This window comes from Lissotriton vulgaris, chromosome 2_1, assembly GCF_964263255.1.
Source record: "Lissotriton vulgaris chromosome 2_1, aLisVul1.2, whole genome shotgun sequence".
Lineage (NCBI taxonomy): Eukaryota > Metazoa > Chordata > Amphibia > Caudata > Salamandridae > Lissotriton > Lissotriton vulgaris.
The window spans coordinates 92,758,770-92,774,851 of record NC_141687.1 but is presented as its reverse complement, the minus strand read 5'-3'; the positions used below and the strand labels follow the sequence as shown (position 1 = coordinate 92,774,851).

General features: G+C 46.7%; 1 protein-coding gene across 1 annotated transcript in view; it reads left to right on the top strand.

Moving 5' to 3' along the window:
* Positions 1-2,579: 2,579 nt before the first annotated feature.
* CCDC92B (coiled-coil domain containing 92B) overlaps positions 2,580-16,082 on the top strand; it is a 178,970-nt gene continuing 165,467 nt past the window's right edge. The window contains exon 1 of the mRNA XM_086958470.1: positions 2,580-2,709. Coding sequence (XP_086814596.1) covers positions 2,580-2,709 — 130 coding nt within the window. The remainder of the gene's footprint in view (positions 2,710-16,082) is intronic.

Sequence of the window (16,082 nt, the reverse complement as noted above, 5' to 3'; positions counted from 1 at the left end):
CGGGATGCCTGGCTTTCACCTTGTGGATACCCTTCCAGGGCTATCTCACAAGGGAATACCAGGACGGGTTCCCTATGCAAGCGCCGAGATGCCCCAGGGTAATCGCGCGCTATATAAGACTTCATACTTTACTTTACTTACTTATACAGCGCACTGTAACCCAACAGGCATCCTGGCGCTAAAAGAGGTAGGTAATGAAGAACCACTGGAAAACGAATGGCTGAAAAAAATAGCTTGTAGATAAGAGCCAAGTTTTTATTTGTCTACGAAATGGTAAAAGATCATTCAGCTTTAGGGGCAGCTTATTCCAGAGTCTGGCAGCCGCAACACTGAAGGCCTGGCCCTCCAGCTTGACTCTTCTGGTCCGGGGAATTTTCACCAAGAAGGCTGAAGAGGATTGAAGACAGCAGGGAGGAACATACCAACTGAATTTACTCTGTAATGGTATGGGGCCTAATCCATGAAGTGGCTTGAACACAATACAAAGTGATTTAAAATAAATTCTCTGCACTATAGGGAGCCAATGCAGCTCCACAATGGCCTGAGAAGGAGAGGAGTGTCGAGGATGTGACAAGGCCAACTTAGCTGCCATATTCTGGATTCTCTGTAGTCTACCAGTCAAGAACTTAGGAGATTCCAGCAAGAGGGAGTTACAGTAGACTAATCTACTCAAAATCACGCTCCTGACTACCAGAGGGCGTGTTTGAGCAGGGAGCAAAGGAAGAATCTTCCTCATAGCCCTAATAAGGGAAAAACAAGTCCCTAATGTCTTGTTGACGTGTGTGTCAAGAGTCAACTTTTCATTAAATAGGACCCCCAAATTACGAACAGACTTGAACGGTAACAGTGGGGGGTCCGAATGAATAAGCCAGAAGTCAGCCGAAAGATGCAATGGCACTCTCCCATTCTGAATGCATAGAATTTCAGTTTTGTCTGCATTAAATTGCAGAGAATTATTTCTTAGCCACTTAGCCACGTTCCGCATACAGTTGTGAAAGTTCTCCAAGGAGGTTGACTGTTCACCTTCCAGTGATAGAATCAGCTGAGTATCATCTGCATAGTTAACTACCCCTAGTAGTTAACTATGCACCGGGGCTTTGTGTGCCCCGGTGCTTCATTGTGCACCGGGGAACACAAAGCAGGTGCAGATGCCCGTCGCGCCTCTGAAACACAATGTATAGCACCAACGCTACATGACGCCAGCGTTATCAGTATTACATAAGGGGATCCACAAGCATCTGCAGCTTGTTCTGTAATACCATTGTGAACCCGGGGTACACAAAGCGGGCGAAGATGCCTGTTGCAACCTCAGTTCACAATGTATAATATGGCCCTATGTCTTATGCGCTGAAATGAGTGTTCATCACAGTGTGTATCACTTGTGAGCACTGAGAAGTGTTGTCACTAATATTTAATGAGAGTTTTGATTACTTGATGATTGTTATAAAGATATTTTTTAACAAAACATTTCTGAATAATTCACATTGGGTGTATTTTAAGTGATTGACGTACATACAACTTTAGGGGCCACATTTTTCTGTAGTAATTATATACCCCAGGTCTCTTTAGATCCTAGGCTTTTCCTTATACAGACAAAGCATATTAATAATGCTACATATTTCATGTTTGCAAAACAATGTGGGCTCTGAAGGACAAGCAGTCGTAGGTATAGCGGGTCCTTGCGGACGTGGAATCTCTGTGATGGAGGCCCACTGGTGGTGGTAGCGTCCTTGTTGCAGAGAGTGCTTGTTGAAGGGCAGGCTGCTTTCCAATGGTGGGGCCCTTCCAGCAAGTGGGTCCAAGCAGTGGTAGGGCCCTCGTCGCATTGGTCCTTAGTGGTAGTGGAGACCTGAAGACAGTTCTATCACGGGGCAGGGAGATCCCCTTAAGGCCTCATTAATGGCAGTGACATTACCATGAAAAAAGCATGGGACAGCATGGTGCCTCATTTTGCTAGTGTTAACATTATGCAACAAAATCCTGAAATGAAATTGACCATAAAACAAGAGCAACAGGCTGTTAAATAAAAGTAGAAAAGAAAGGTAGGAAACAGGGGAGAGTTGTTGGAAATGTTAAACAATACAGACATGTGTGTGGTGGGTGGAATTTCAAAGCCAATGCTGCTTAAAGGACGAGTGTATAGGAAAACCTTAGGGGTCAGAGGGCCAAGCACTCACTACAGTGGCCTCAGCAATGGCAGCCTGCTTGTATTCACTGCTTCATCCATCATGGTGGGGCAGTGGGAGATCTGGTGGTCAGTGGAATGGTAAGAATAGCATGTAAGGTCTGTGGGGTCAGCTGGGACATACTTCCTGCATTGTCCACCACTGCTGTCCCTGAACTTGGGAGACAAGGCAGTGTTTTATTACTGGTGAGTGCAGACATTATGGCACTGGTTAACACCATCCTGTTATTTGCACAACCCGCGTGTGTCTAGGCTTGTCTCAATGTCCCTTCGCAGCCTCTGTGGAGGGAAGAGATTCTTTGTGCTTGCATGGTAGGGTTTGAGTCAGGCTCCTTGTGTTCTGAACACCGGTCGTTTCATGTCTCTACAGGCCTGAGTTCACCTGCGTGTAGTGATGGAGACCGCGTCCCGGGAGAGGCAGATCCAGAGCGTGCAGCGAAACATCGCGTTCCTGAAGAAGGAACAGTTGGACCTGCTCCATGACCTGCACCTGGAGGTCCTGCGGCTGCAGAAGCACTGCACAGGTGAGTCTGCCACAGAGAGTGGCCTCAGTATGTGCACAATGGGGATAACTTGCTTCTCTCTCCATGTATTTTTATGGAGCCTGTGGAGTGAACAGGTCAACACAGTCAAGTAGCTGTTTCATAATGGTAATGGGTGGAGAGCAAGAGGGCGGAGGAAACAGGCATGAGGGAGAAGATAGACGACACAACAATCATGCATATGAACCACACCCCCATTCAACACACCATTGGCAGCGCCATATTTGCATTGAGGTGAAAATACACCTGTAACTATCAGATGCAAAGACAAAGCCGACAAAGCATGCCTTTATCACATGAATGAGTGAGAGAGCAGCGTGCACTGCAAGGGAGGCTGGCTATGCATGCATGCAGCATTTAGACTTCTTAAGACCAAAGGGTTGTTGTGTTCTTGGACTTCCACAACTCCCCGATGAGCACAACATGGCTCCCAATGCTCTGCTGTACAAACAGAGTCAAGTCCATACCTCTGAAGGTGAAGAGCTGACAGTAAGGCCCACAGCAGGGAGGTCACTGTCAGTCACCTTGGACCATAGTATCTGCACTGCCACCTTCAAAGAAAAGAAGCGAATGGAGGTTTGGGAGCCTGGACCACGATGACAATGTTTATAGGAAAGGACACGTGCAAACGGTGTCTGTCAAGTGCGACAGACCTCCCAAGCTGTCGAGTGAACCGGAAGCTGATCATACCAAATCATGGGAGCTTCCTTGAACACATACTTCTAACATATATGGTGTAGCATGGTACTCTTCTATATTCATGGCCTTAGCATGACCACCCCACTTCTCCTCCCTCACACCTACCCCCCAGCCCTGGCCTCAGCTCAGTCATTGCTACCTCAGTGGCTAGCATGCACTCAGTCTGGGGACCATTTCCTGGGACACATACTACTCCGAAGCTCCTCTTCAGCTGGTAATTGCTATTAAAATACAAGTGACAAATTCACAAACTGTAATAAAGAATCAGCAGAGATATATATATATTGCTTCTCAGTACTTCTATAGAAAAATCATTCATTGACAGATCATAAAGGTTTATTACTGCCACTCAAAATCTCTTTGTTTGTTCCTTCCTTGTTCTAAAATGGTTGTACAGTTGCTGCTATCCAGCTAATTTGACCCTCTGTCAATCGGTTACTGTCTGCCTGAGTCACTCACTGTACAAGCATATCGCTGTGTCATGGCTGACCCTGCAGTACTAATGCTAAATCCTCCATTATACGATATTACGTTTTAGTGCAGTGGTATATATTAGAGCACGTGCCCGAAGATGGTGTGATGAAGAGGTTTGCCGGATGGCAACGTGGACCGTTTTAAAGGTGGGACCTTGAGCTGGGATGATGCTCCCCCCGCCACTTCTGCCCCCAGGAGAGACTGATCAAAGGGGCGCATGATCTTGGGAGAAAATCTATACATGGCTGTACAACGGGGGCAGATTTACAAGCCCTTTGCGCCGACTTTACGCCGCCGTTGTGTCACTTCTGTGACCCTGCGGCGTCGTAAACAATGCACCACTATGCCACATATTTACAAAATGACGCATTTAGGGAGATGTGTCACGTTGTAAAGCCCTGCGCTACATATAATGTATGCAGAGTGGGCGTTCCGTCGCAAGGAAGCCTCGTAAAAGTGACGCAGTGAAATCTACAAGATTTCACTGAGTCAATGTTACGACGCTACTGAGTCAAAACCTTGTGCCTGCTTGAAGCAGGCATATGGAGTGACGCAGCATGTTAGGAATAGGCATTCCTAACCATTGCTGGAGTTGCATCATACTTGCGACATGACTCCAGCAATGCGCTGCCTTATGCCGACAAGATGCGTCATGCATCTGTCTATCCTTGCGCCACGGTGCACCGCATTGTGAATGTGGCGCATCCATGGTGGCTCAAGGCTAATTTTGCATCACGCAAGTCAACTGGTGCATCCCTGCTAATAAGCAGGAATGCGCCAGTACTTGTAAATCTGCCCCCGGGTGTCTATAGCTGCGCTGTAATCAGGGTCAAGTTTACCCAGGCCGCTTTCAGCAAGTAAAACGGCCTGAAAATGTAATGGGGTAAAATGTCCGGTGAATACTGGTAAATGTGGATCGATTGTGAAACGGACCAAATACTTACTTGGATGGGGACATGTCGAATTAGGAGTGATTAATCAGCCCTGATAAATACTGATCTCTGGGGTATAATGTGTGTTTTTGCAACCGATAAATCACGTATCTGACGCTGGGCCCCTAATGAGAGACACAGGGTTTGGGTAGACCAGCGGTCTTCAATCTGTGGGGCACTACCCCCAGGGGGGTCGTGGAGTCCTGGGAAGGGGGTCGCAGATTCTGCAGAGTGCCGTTCCTGGCATTGCGCTGATCGAGGGTGCTCACGGCGGAGGCCTAATTCACACCCAGGTGTGAAAAACATCAACGCCTCATTAACAAGTAAAAGATCTTTTAAAGACCTGTCAAGTACTTGGGTGTGACTAGGTGTGTGTCCCTGAAGCTGTTACAGCCGGGCTCACATACACGAGCTGGGTGGAGCTGGGGGGCGGGAGGGGGTGGCCGGGGGAGTGGCTGTGGTGTAGCCCTTTGAGTTCAATGGATGTTGCGCACCTGGAGCTGTGGGTCCCGTGACACGTCCCCCGCCCCCAGCAGGGAGGCACAGAGATGCCCTCCCATGAGCGGGAAAGAAGAAGGAAGACAACGCAGAGAGATACTGATCCCCCATGAGAGAGGCACAGAAAAGGTGGGTGGATAAATGATGGGTGGATGGATGGATATTAGGCTGAAGGATGGATGGATGTGTGAAAAGGTGGGTGGATGAATGATGAGTGGATGGATGAATGAAAGGGTGGATGGATGAATGATGGATGTATGGATGGAAGGATGAAAGGGTGGATGGATGAAGGGTAGATTGGTGAAGGATAGATATATGGATGGAAGAATGAAAGGGTGGACGGATGAAGGATGGATGGATGAAAGGGTGGATGGATGTATGATGGATGGATGGATGTGTAAAAAGATGGGTGGCTGAATGAAGGGTGAATGGATGGATGAAAGGGTGGATGAATGATGGATGTATGGATGGAAGCATGAAAGGGTGGATGGATGAAGGATAGATTGGTGAAGGATAGATTGGTGAAGGATAGATGTATGGATGGAAGAATGAAAGGGTGGACGGATGAAGGGTGGATGGATGAAAGGGTGGATGGATGAATGATGGATGGATGTGTAAAAAGATGGGTGGATGAATGATGGGTGAATGGATGGATGAAAGGGTGGATGGATGAAGGATGGATGTATGGATGGGAGGATGAAAGGGTGGATGGATGAAGGATAGATGTATGTATGGATGGGAGGATGAAAGGGTGGATGGATGAAGGATGGATGTATATATGGATGGGAGGATGAAAGGGTGGATGGATGTATGGATGGATAAAAGGTTGCATGGATGAATGATGCATGATGGATATGTGAAAGGTGGGGGGATGAATGATGGGTGGATGGATGAAAGGGTGGGTGGATGGATGTATGGATGAAAGGGTGGATGGATGAAGGATGTATGTATGTATGGGAGGATGAAAGAGTGGATGGATGAATGATGGATGTATGGATAGGAGAATGAAAGGCTGGATGGATGTATGAATGGATAAAAGGTTGCATGGATGAATAATGGATGGATGTGTGAAAAGGTGGGTGGATGAATGATGGGTGGATGGAAGGAAGGGTGGATGGGTAAAGGATGGGTGAATGGATGGATGATGGTGTATGGATGGATGGATGTGTGAAAAGGTGGGTGGATGAATGATGAGTGGATGGATGAATGATGGATGTATGGATGGAAGGATGAAAGGGTGGATGGATGAAGGATAGATTGGTGAAGGATAGATGTATGGATGGAATAATGAAAGGGTGGACGGATGACAGATGGATGGATGGATGAAAGGGTGGATGGATGAATGATGGATGGATGGATGTGTAAAAAGAAAGGGTGGATGAATGATGGGTGAATGGATGGATGAAAGGGTGGATGGATGAATGATGGATGTATGGATGGAAGGATGAAAGGGTGGATGTATGAAGGATAGATTGATGAAGGATAGATGTATGGATGGATGTATGAAACGGTGGACAGATGAAGGATGAATGGATGGATGTGTGAAAAGGTGGGGGGATGAATGATGGTTAGATGGATGGATGAAAGGGTGGGTGGATGGATGGATGGATGGATGGATGAAAGGGTGGATGGATGAAGGATGGATGTATGGATGGGAGGATGAAGGGGTAGATGGATGAAGGATTGATGTATGGATGGGAAGATGAAACGGTGGATGTATGTATGAATGGATAAAAGGTTGCATGGATGATTGATTGATGATGTGTGAAAAGGTGGGTGGATGAATGATGGGTGGATGGAAGGAAGGGTGGCTGGATAAAGGATGGATGTATGGATGGAAGGATGAAAGGGTGGATGGATGGATGTGTGAAAGTGTGGGTGGATGAATGATGGAGGGATGTGATGAGGTCTAACAGGCGCATTTATGGTTGTCAAAAGTTGATGATGAGGAGTACCAGTTTCTAGAAACTTTTGTCGGAAGGGGGTCCTTACACCTAAAAAGGTTTTACAAGGGGGTCTCGGCATCAAAATGTTTGAAGACCTCTAGGGTAGACTGTGTCAACTGTGTGCCTCTGAAAGTCCGAGAAACATGGCAGCCACAATTGAGACCTGTGTCTAACGTGCTAGTGCCTCGGCGCCAGAGCCCTTCACAAGGCAGGCCTATGACATACTCTCGCACTGCCTCCTAGCCCTTCAGAGTCACAGGCCCGGCTTGTGCCCGACTCTGCCGCACAAGCGATTAAGACACAAGGCAAGTGTGTGCTGAGAAAGGCCGGTGGGGTTGTGTACATTACACGTCATTTTAGAGAGAAAAACTGTAGTCCAGACCAGTAGGCAGTTTTCCACAATCCCTGTTTCCGTTCATGGCTATAGCGTCTAAGAAGGGGGTATCTTCCAGGGTATTGTGGAATGGCCGTCTGTTTATAACCACATCATGACATTCATATTTCAGCATCCCAAGTCTTAGTCTTTTCTCAGTGGTCATTTAGTCCTAGTTGCAATGATTGCTGGGATCTGTAGTTTGGAGTTGCAAATCAACTGAAATATAAATATCTGTGCCATATTATCTGTGTGTTTGCCTCTGAGACATGATGAGGTGAGTGCTTAGTGTGTCATGTGTTGTGTCCTATGCGTGAATGTTCTGCAAGGAGTCTCTTGGCCCCTTCTCTCAGGGACCCTTCTCTCAGGGAACCATCATTGCTTCCATTGGGGTATGAATGAGGTACTTGTCACTTTTACTACTTGGAGCTGCTGATTCCTGTCATCTTTAATGGATTTACAAAGTTCAGACTGTAATGTGTTTTCATTCAGTATATTTGTGAATTTCTATATAGTCAAGTTTGAGCAAAGCTCAGCATGTTGTCACACTAGTTTAAATGCCTACAGTGTCGACATCTTAAGATGGCGGGGGGCCAAATGCCAGGTGGTTGTGTCTTGTGGAAAGAAGTGGTGTGAAGGGTTTGTGACACAGTGCTACTGGGTGTGATCTGCTTCCAGCTCAATCTGTCTAATGGCCAGGAAGATGGCTGCTGCCTGTGCTCTTCAGCAGCCATGAGTGCGGTTTGATGCTACGATTCGCGTGTAGGGAGATAATCTACAGGCAACTAAATGTGGTCTGTCTGGGGCTTCACTGGTGCAGTGTGCTGGCTCGTGGCCGGTGCATGTGGTCTGCAGGATCCGTTCTGACTTTCAATTCACATGTCATGACCTTGGTCAGTTAGATGTGTGTTCATGTATGTTTGTAGGTATGGATGTGTGTATGTATGTATCCATACTAATATAATGAAGAGAGAGCCCAAACCTTTGAGGCAGGTAATCTCAGGAACCACAGCACCAATCACAACACCCAATACAGCGTTGGAAAGGGCAGTTGCAGCAGAAGGACATAGGCTATGCAGACACCCACCATATACATTTAAAAGGTAAAAGAACCGTGCCAGCAAAGTAGTCCCTTGTGGGTGTGTCTGCGTTGTGCTGTGGGAGTCTGCTGGGGGTGTGACAAATGCTGGGGGCGTGTGGTATATCCGCCCTTCATGCCATGTCTCATATCGTGTGCTAATCCCACCCTGCTCCTTTTAAATACCCCTGCACCCCATAATCATAACCCACCCTTACTCCTTAAAATACCCCAACACCCTTAAACACTAACCCATCTTAACCTTATAAACATACCCTGTACCCCAAAACCTAAACCTATCCCTAAACCCTAAAAATACCCCAGTACCCTAAAACCCACACCTAGCCCTGAACCCTATAAATACCCCTGTACCTCAAAACCCAAACCTACCCCTGAACCCTAAAAATACCCCTGTACCCCAAAACCCAAACCTAGCCCTGAACCCTAAAAATACCCCTGTACCCCAAAACCCAAGCCTACTCCTGAACCCTAAAAATACCCTGTACCCCACAACCCAAACCTAGCCCTGAACCCTAAAAATAACCCTGTACCCCTAAACCCAAACCTACCGCTGAACCCTAAAATACCCCTGTAACCCAAAACCCAAACCTAGCCCTGAACCCTAAAAATACCCCTGTACCCCAAAACCCAAACCTAGCCCTGAACCCTTAAAATACCCCTGAACCCCAAAACCCAATCATACCCCTGAACCCTAAAAATACCCCTATACCCCAAAACCCAAACCTAGCCCTGAACCCTAAAAATACACCTGTACCCCAAAACCCATACCTATCCCTAAACCCTAAAACTACCCCTGTACCTCATAACCCAAATCTATATCTGAACCCTTAAAATACCCAAACACCCTAAAACATATACCTCAGTACCCCAAAACATAAACCCCCTATATCCATACTTACCTTATCCAAACATTAAAAAAAAAACATGCGTTTACCATTCATGCATTTACAACGGATTTCGTTGTAAATGTATGCGTGGTAAAAGCATATAAAATGTAATGCCATGCGTTATAATGGCATTGCGGAGTCATGGTACTTTCGTAATGAAAGTATGCGGAGTGATGGTATGCGGAAAGAAAGTTGCGGAATAATGGGTGTTTAGCCTCCCCCGGTAAGTACATTGGTGGCACGGCGGCTCACATCTCCAGCAACATACTCATATTTTTTCACCACCCATTTGAAAAATGCACAGGTCTCTCTCATTGATGGCCAGCACCGACATTCACTTTTGGACACACCTCCCTCCACAAGTTCTAGAATTGCGAATTTTAGAGCTGGGGAGCTACGTTCGAATCTCAGCATCAGCTCAACATCCTGTGACTCCAGGCAAATCACTTTGTCTCCCCGTGCCTACCACAAATGAATGTGTTCTTCTGTAATGTAAATTGTGCTCATGCCATGTTGTCGAGTTTGCGCTATATAATATTGCAAGGAAAAATAAAGTAGGGAAACTCCAGTTCACACACTACTGAACGCGCACTCTTAAGTGCATCAGCAGTGCACTGTGAATCGGAGCGTTTCACAGGCCTGTCACTGCTATAAAAACGAAATCCTACAAAATAATATACTACTGGCCGGCAGCAGTTCATACCCGGACAACGTCGGGACGGGCTGCTAGTTTATGTATATGTGCATAATATGTATTAGATGTATAAAGCATGAAACTAGGTACAACCTAGTGGAGTGTGGTATGCAGGGAGGATGATACAAAGAGGGCTTAGAAGTTTCGCTGTTTGCACATCTGTCTTCACTATGCAACAGTAGTGCCCGAGTCACACGTCACTCAAGCGCATCCCTGCGTTTTATTGATGCGCAGAAGCAGGCGGATCGACAGATTCATCGCCTTCATCATTATCCGGGGTACCAGGGAGGGTGATTACTGTCATAACTGTTTCGTCAGTAACGACTGACAAAAAGAGTTGCATCTCTAAAGCAATTAAGGCGGCTGATGGTGGTGGTGAGCTAACGCAACGGTGAACAGTGCAAACCACAAGTCCTTCCTGGAGACTCGATAGTTTAATTATGTATGCATTTGACTCAAGGAGAAAGATATGGTTATTGGCTTTTAGATTCCCCAAGGGGCTGCTGACATTACATGGGCTGCATCTCCAGCAGTAATGCACTCTCAGAACCAGATGTCACAATATGAGTCAGGGGTGGGAGGTGCGCAGAAGTACCATTGAAAATATACGTTTGTAAAGCAGCCATCTTCAGAGCTGGTGTTGCATGCAGAAATACATTTATTTTAATCATGGGGTAAATAGGGAACGCAAATGGTTGAGTAAAAAAAGGGTAAAAGGTTGTAGAGGAGACCATGCAGAAACTGTTCATAAAAAACCTTTGACTAAGTTAATGGCTACTTTGAAGTCGACAATCTCGGTATTCTGAGTAGTGTCAGGCCTAAAGACAGGAGACGGCTAGTCTAGAGAGGACTGCAGTGTTGGACTCAGGCAGCCATCGAAAGGGAAGAGTCACATACCCCTCCCCATGGCAAGTAGCTTCATTGAGCTGAGTTGAGATATGCATTTGGTGACAGCCAGCGATCTGCAGCATTAAAAGGGACAATTGATGGAGACCGGGGCTCGGTGTGAGTTTTTAAAGATGAGAGCCCTCAATACAAATAAAATATTTTATGTAAACCCAGAGAAATCACACAGGAAAATCCACATGAGACTTGGTATAAAGTGCAAACTATGAAAGTTTATTTCATATTTAAGAATCATTACAAACGGCAAAAGTATAATGGTTAGTAAATCAATTAAAAAAACTCAAAATGCAAATAAATGTAAACTGGATTTGCAACAGAAGCTGGGCCCTAATCCAGCCAATAGCCAGAACCGAGTACGATCAAACACAAAGCAAATGATGAGTCAGAGACCATTCTGTTATAGAGACTGCTCAGTTTAGTAGGAGAGAGGCAACATAAAAAGTTCTAAGTACACATCAATCAACAGACAAACATGGAGTCTGCTCTCTAAGGGAACCCGGGAAGGATCACCAAGAAAATAATCTTACTAAGAAAGTAATAAAGGCACGGCATGAATTCTGCCTCTAAGTAGAGCAAGGAAATTCAGGAACAAAAATATCCAAGACTTGGAGATTGCAGAGGGTCTAGAATGCAGCGGCCAGAACTCGTCTTGGCCTCCCTAGGACTTGTTCCACCACTAACGTCGGCTTCACTGGTTGCTGGTGGCTTGACGCGCTGAGTTCAAGGCCCTCTGCATCACTTTTAAAATTCTGAATCTTTCTTCCCCTGGTATCTTGGCCAATGTGGTGTCCCCTTATCTTCCCACTCGCCAGCTCTGCTCAATTGGTCACCATCTGGCGGTTATTCCCTGGGTAAGGAGTGAGTGGGCTGGTGGGCGTTCCTTCCGTGTTCTGGCGCCTAAACTCTGGAATTCACTCCCTCTTTCCATCCGCGGCATTAACAACTACCTTGCTTTTCACAGGGCCATCAAGACCCATCTTTTCCATCCGCCGTAGATCCTCCATTTTCTGCAGCCTCTCTTTTCTGTTGCTTAGCGCCGGGACGCCCCTTGGCCGGGGCAGCTGTGCGCTCTACAAAACATTATAACATAATATAACATCTTGGTAGTCTCCCAAATCGAGAGTTTGTATACATTTTAGACAGAGAAATTGTATAGTCAGTTTGGTACAATGTAAATATTTTATTGAGCTACCAATAAAAGAACAGAAAACAGATCACATGTATAATGACTTTTGCTAGACATGTATGGAATAATCCCAAATAAAACCTTAGTACAGAAAACAAAAGCACATTTAAAATATAAACAGCACTTACTTTTAGCCACAGGAAATGGCCATCAATTGAGGCTGGACTTTCCTTCCTTCGGGAACATTACGCACACAGAAAGAGAAACTGTTAGCAGGACTGTAAAGCGAACTGAATTGTATACAATCAATGAAATACTGAAGGCCACATCTGAGGTTTTTCAGTGCACGGCAAAGAAAGAGAAAACCTAATTGTGTTTGATTCTGTGCATGATAAAACATATAAAAGTGCTATTGAATCTCAGCTAGGCCCACTCATGGCAACTTTATAAACTTTGTTATATTGACCACAGTACAGACATTACACCTGCATCTTTTGCATACTGACTAAAGTCCAGAATTGTTAGTTGTAAAATCTGCTTCTACGGTCTGAACTTGTAAGGGTTCTTCATACTTATAGAGCAGCTCTAGTGGTGGGCAGGTGCCCGCATTGCTTGTATGAGAGACACTTTCAGTTTCATGCTTTGTTTACTAGTAACTCAATCTCTCTGAGACAACCATGTATGGAGACTGGCGAGGAATGTGTTCAACCAGGGGTACTGCCAGCATGGCAGGAGGGCAGCTATGTAAAAGGTCTGGGGCTGTGAGGGCGCGGGTGGGCCTCCCGCCTGGCAGACATGAGCAGGAGGAGTAGTGCTGAATGAAGCATTGCAGCCATATTAAGGCAGCTGCCCTGGTCCAACCCTGGCGGGTTCAAGGGCTGGCTTGCACCACTCTTACCTGCACGGGCCGCGGCTGGTTTACATGTTAAGAGTTTTCCCCAAGGATCGTTTGGGAATGGCATCTGAAAAAGGAACAGACCAGTCAACTTTCTCTGATGCGAGTGCCTCCCAAAGCCTAAGCACGTGTGTATGGGCGAGTTGTGTATGTTATGTATGTGTGTGTGTGTGTGTGTGTGTGAAGCATGCACGTTTGCTTTTGTGTGTGTTATAATAAGGGTGTGTGTGAGAAAGAGTGCCGTGTGAATGTGTTTGAGCATTGGTGTGTATGTGAGGCATATGCAGGTGCAAATGGGTGTTATATGATGTGTTTGCGTATGTGAGAGAAGCATGTGAGTGCGTGCATGAGTTTGTGTGCGTGAGGCATGTAAGTGTGCATGTGTGTGTGTGTAAGAGACAGAGGCATGTGGATGTGTTTGGGCATGGTGCATATATGAGGATTGTGTATCTGCAAATGAGTGTGTTACAGTATGTGTGTGTATGTGAGAGGCATGAGTGTGTTTTTTATGGGTGTGCGTAAAGCATGTAAGCGTGCATGAGTGTTACAGTGTATGTGTGAGAGAGTAAGAGTTGTGTGTGTCAGTGTTAGTGCATGGGTTTCTGCGTTGAGCATGTGTGTGTGTACGTGTGTGGCTTGCTGCAGCATGGATCATTGCACGGTATGCTATGGAATCAAGCCTGCCAGTGTGCTGGGCTCCTGCCTGATGGGGCTGCAGGGCGGTTCCTTGTCCTTCCCTGAAGCTTCAGCACTCATGCAGACGGCGAGTAACCTTTTAACACTGCGCTGGCTGTGCAGTAAGCACGCGCTGCCCTCCTGCGTCATCAGGCGGCTGCAGGTGGCGCCGCGCGCGTCATATGTGGGGACAGTGCACAGCCCCCTCTCTGCACCCCAGGGCTGGCCCGGGACACTGGGGAGGCGGCAGACTGCTGGCCTCTGGGCCAACTACGGAAAGTAATACATACTTTTAGGCACCGAGGCAGAATTTGAGGAAGAAGAAAACAAGACACCGCTGAAGCGAGGAACAAAAGGAGCGAAGCGGCAGATAATCAAGAAGGCCCTAACACGGTCATGGTGGCAATGAGCTGCAATTAATGTAATTAGCTGACATTTTAATACAGCCCAAGACCAAAAAAGATTTGTCAGCGAGGCTCACAGATACCGTGCAGGGCTTCAGTGCTCCGTGGACTGCCAGACTCGAGGTCTTCAGTGACTGAAGCCAGTCCTGGGGTCAGAGGCGGGGCCCCTGGTGAAGGGCCCCCAGAGCACGTGACGAACAGATGTGCAGGACATTGCAGTAACCAGCTTGGCTCCAAGGGCGCCCTTAGCTACAGCTGTTAAGTGTATTCATACAGGAAGTGACGTCATCTGTGTGCACATCATTCCTGCTGAGGAGAGGATAGGACGAGTGTATCAAAGGAACATATGGCATTTGTCTTGTATTTAAAATATACTGATTCGTGGTATTCATTCTCTATCGAGAGGTCATGAGAATGATATCTCTGGAACAAATGACCTCATACAAACTGTATATTCACATTTTTGCGTTTATTGGCTTTTGTTCCTATTCCATACTGTGAGAGGCTGGCTCAGTATTTCATGTCCACTTATGTAGGTGATCCAGACAACACTTGTGGTGATTTTAGTGGCCTTAGACAACCTCAGAAGCTCACTGAGTGGTAGCTGTGGATAGCAGCCTTCAGGCTTAAACCAGGAGTGTAAAGCAGCTTGTTTTACCAGCACTTTAGCTCTTAGGTATAGATTAAATTAAAAAGAACCAAATGTTGCATTTATAAAAATATATTTATAAAAATATGTATTTATTATAAGACACTGACTAACATGTACACATATCTCCTAGCCGGAGATATACACACTGCACACAATACTTTGTAATAGAAACAGGTAAGTAGCACAGAATACGCAGTGGTCTCCAGGGGGAGACCAAACCATATACTTAAACAGTGGTATGTGAACCACGACTCGAGTCAAGACTATACTCAGAGGACGTAGTAGTGCCGGGGAACCAAGGACCCACCCAAGGTGAGTATCTAGGAGCCCCACCGAGGTCGTGTGCAGTGTTGGAACACAACCGCGTTTTCCGTACAAATCAATGTATAAGTTGTGGTTGCAATTTTAAAGAAGAAGGAACCTTCCCAGTGGACCCTGAAGAAACCCATGGAAGACAGATGGTTGGAGAGCCACCTCACCCGTGGGTGCCTTAGGAACCAGGATAGCTGCCCCAGGGGAGCTGGGTGCATAGGTGTGAAGTGGCGTCGGAAACCGCAGTCAAACCCAATGGAGGACTTCAGGAAGATGCCGCTGCTGGAGAAGGTGAAAGTGTCCGGTGGAAACCAAAGGCGGATTCAAGTCAAGAAGTATCTGAAAGTAGAGGGGACAGAGTCTATGCCACTTGGGAGAGAACAGGTGGCACGGAAGACGAATGCCCACCGATGTTGTGTGCTGTAAAAGAGTTCACAGTGACCTTGGAGCTGCAGCTGGAGGACCAGGCGACGCTGTGGAAGATCAGGAGCCATTCACAAGCTGTCCCACGTCGGATGTCGAGAGCTGCAGTGTTGTGTCTGCCGGGAGCACCAACAAGCCTTGGCAACTGCAAACAACGTGGAAAGCGAAGAAGGTACCAGCAAGTGTCGGGACCAGCAAGGTCCAGGAGACTCACCACAAGTAGAGGAGTCAGGGCAGGCCTCAAGAAATCAGGGAATTCCAAACAATTTAAAGATGACCCTCAAGAGGATCCACAGGCCGGATGCACTGGAGTCGGGAGAGGACCTCGAGCAGCTCACCAAAGAAGCAGGCCCACCATGC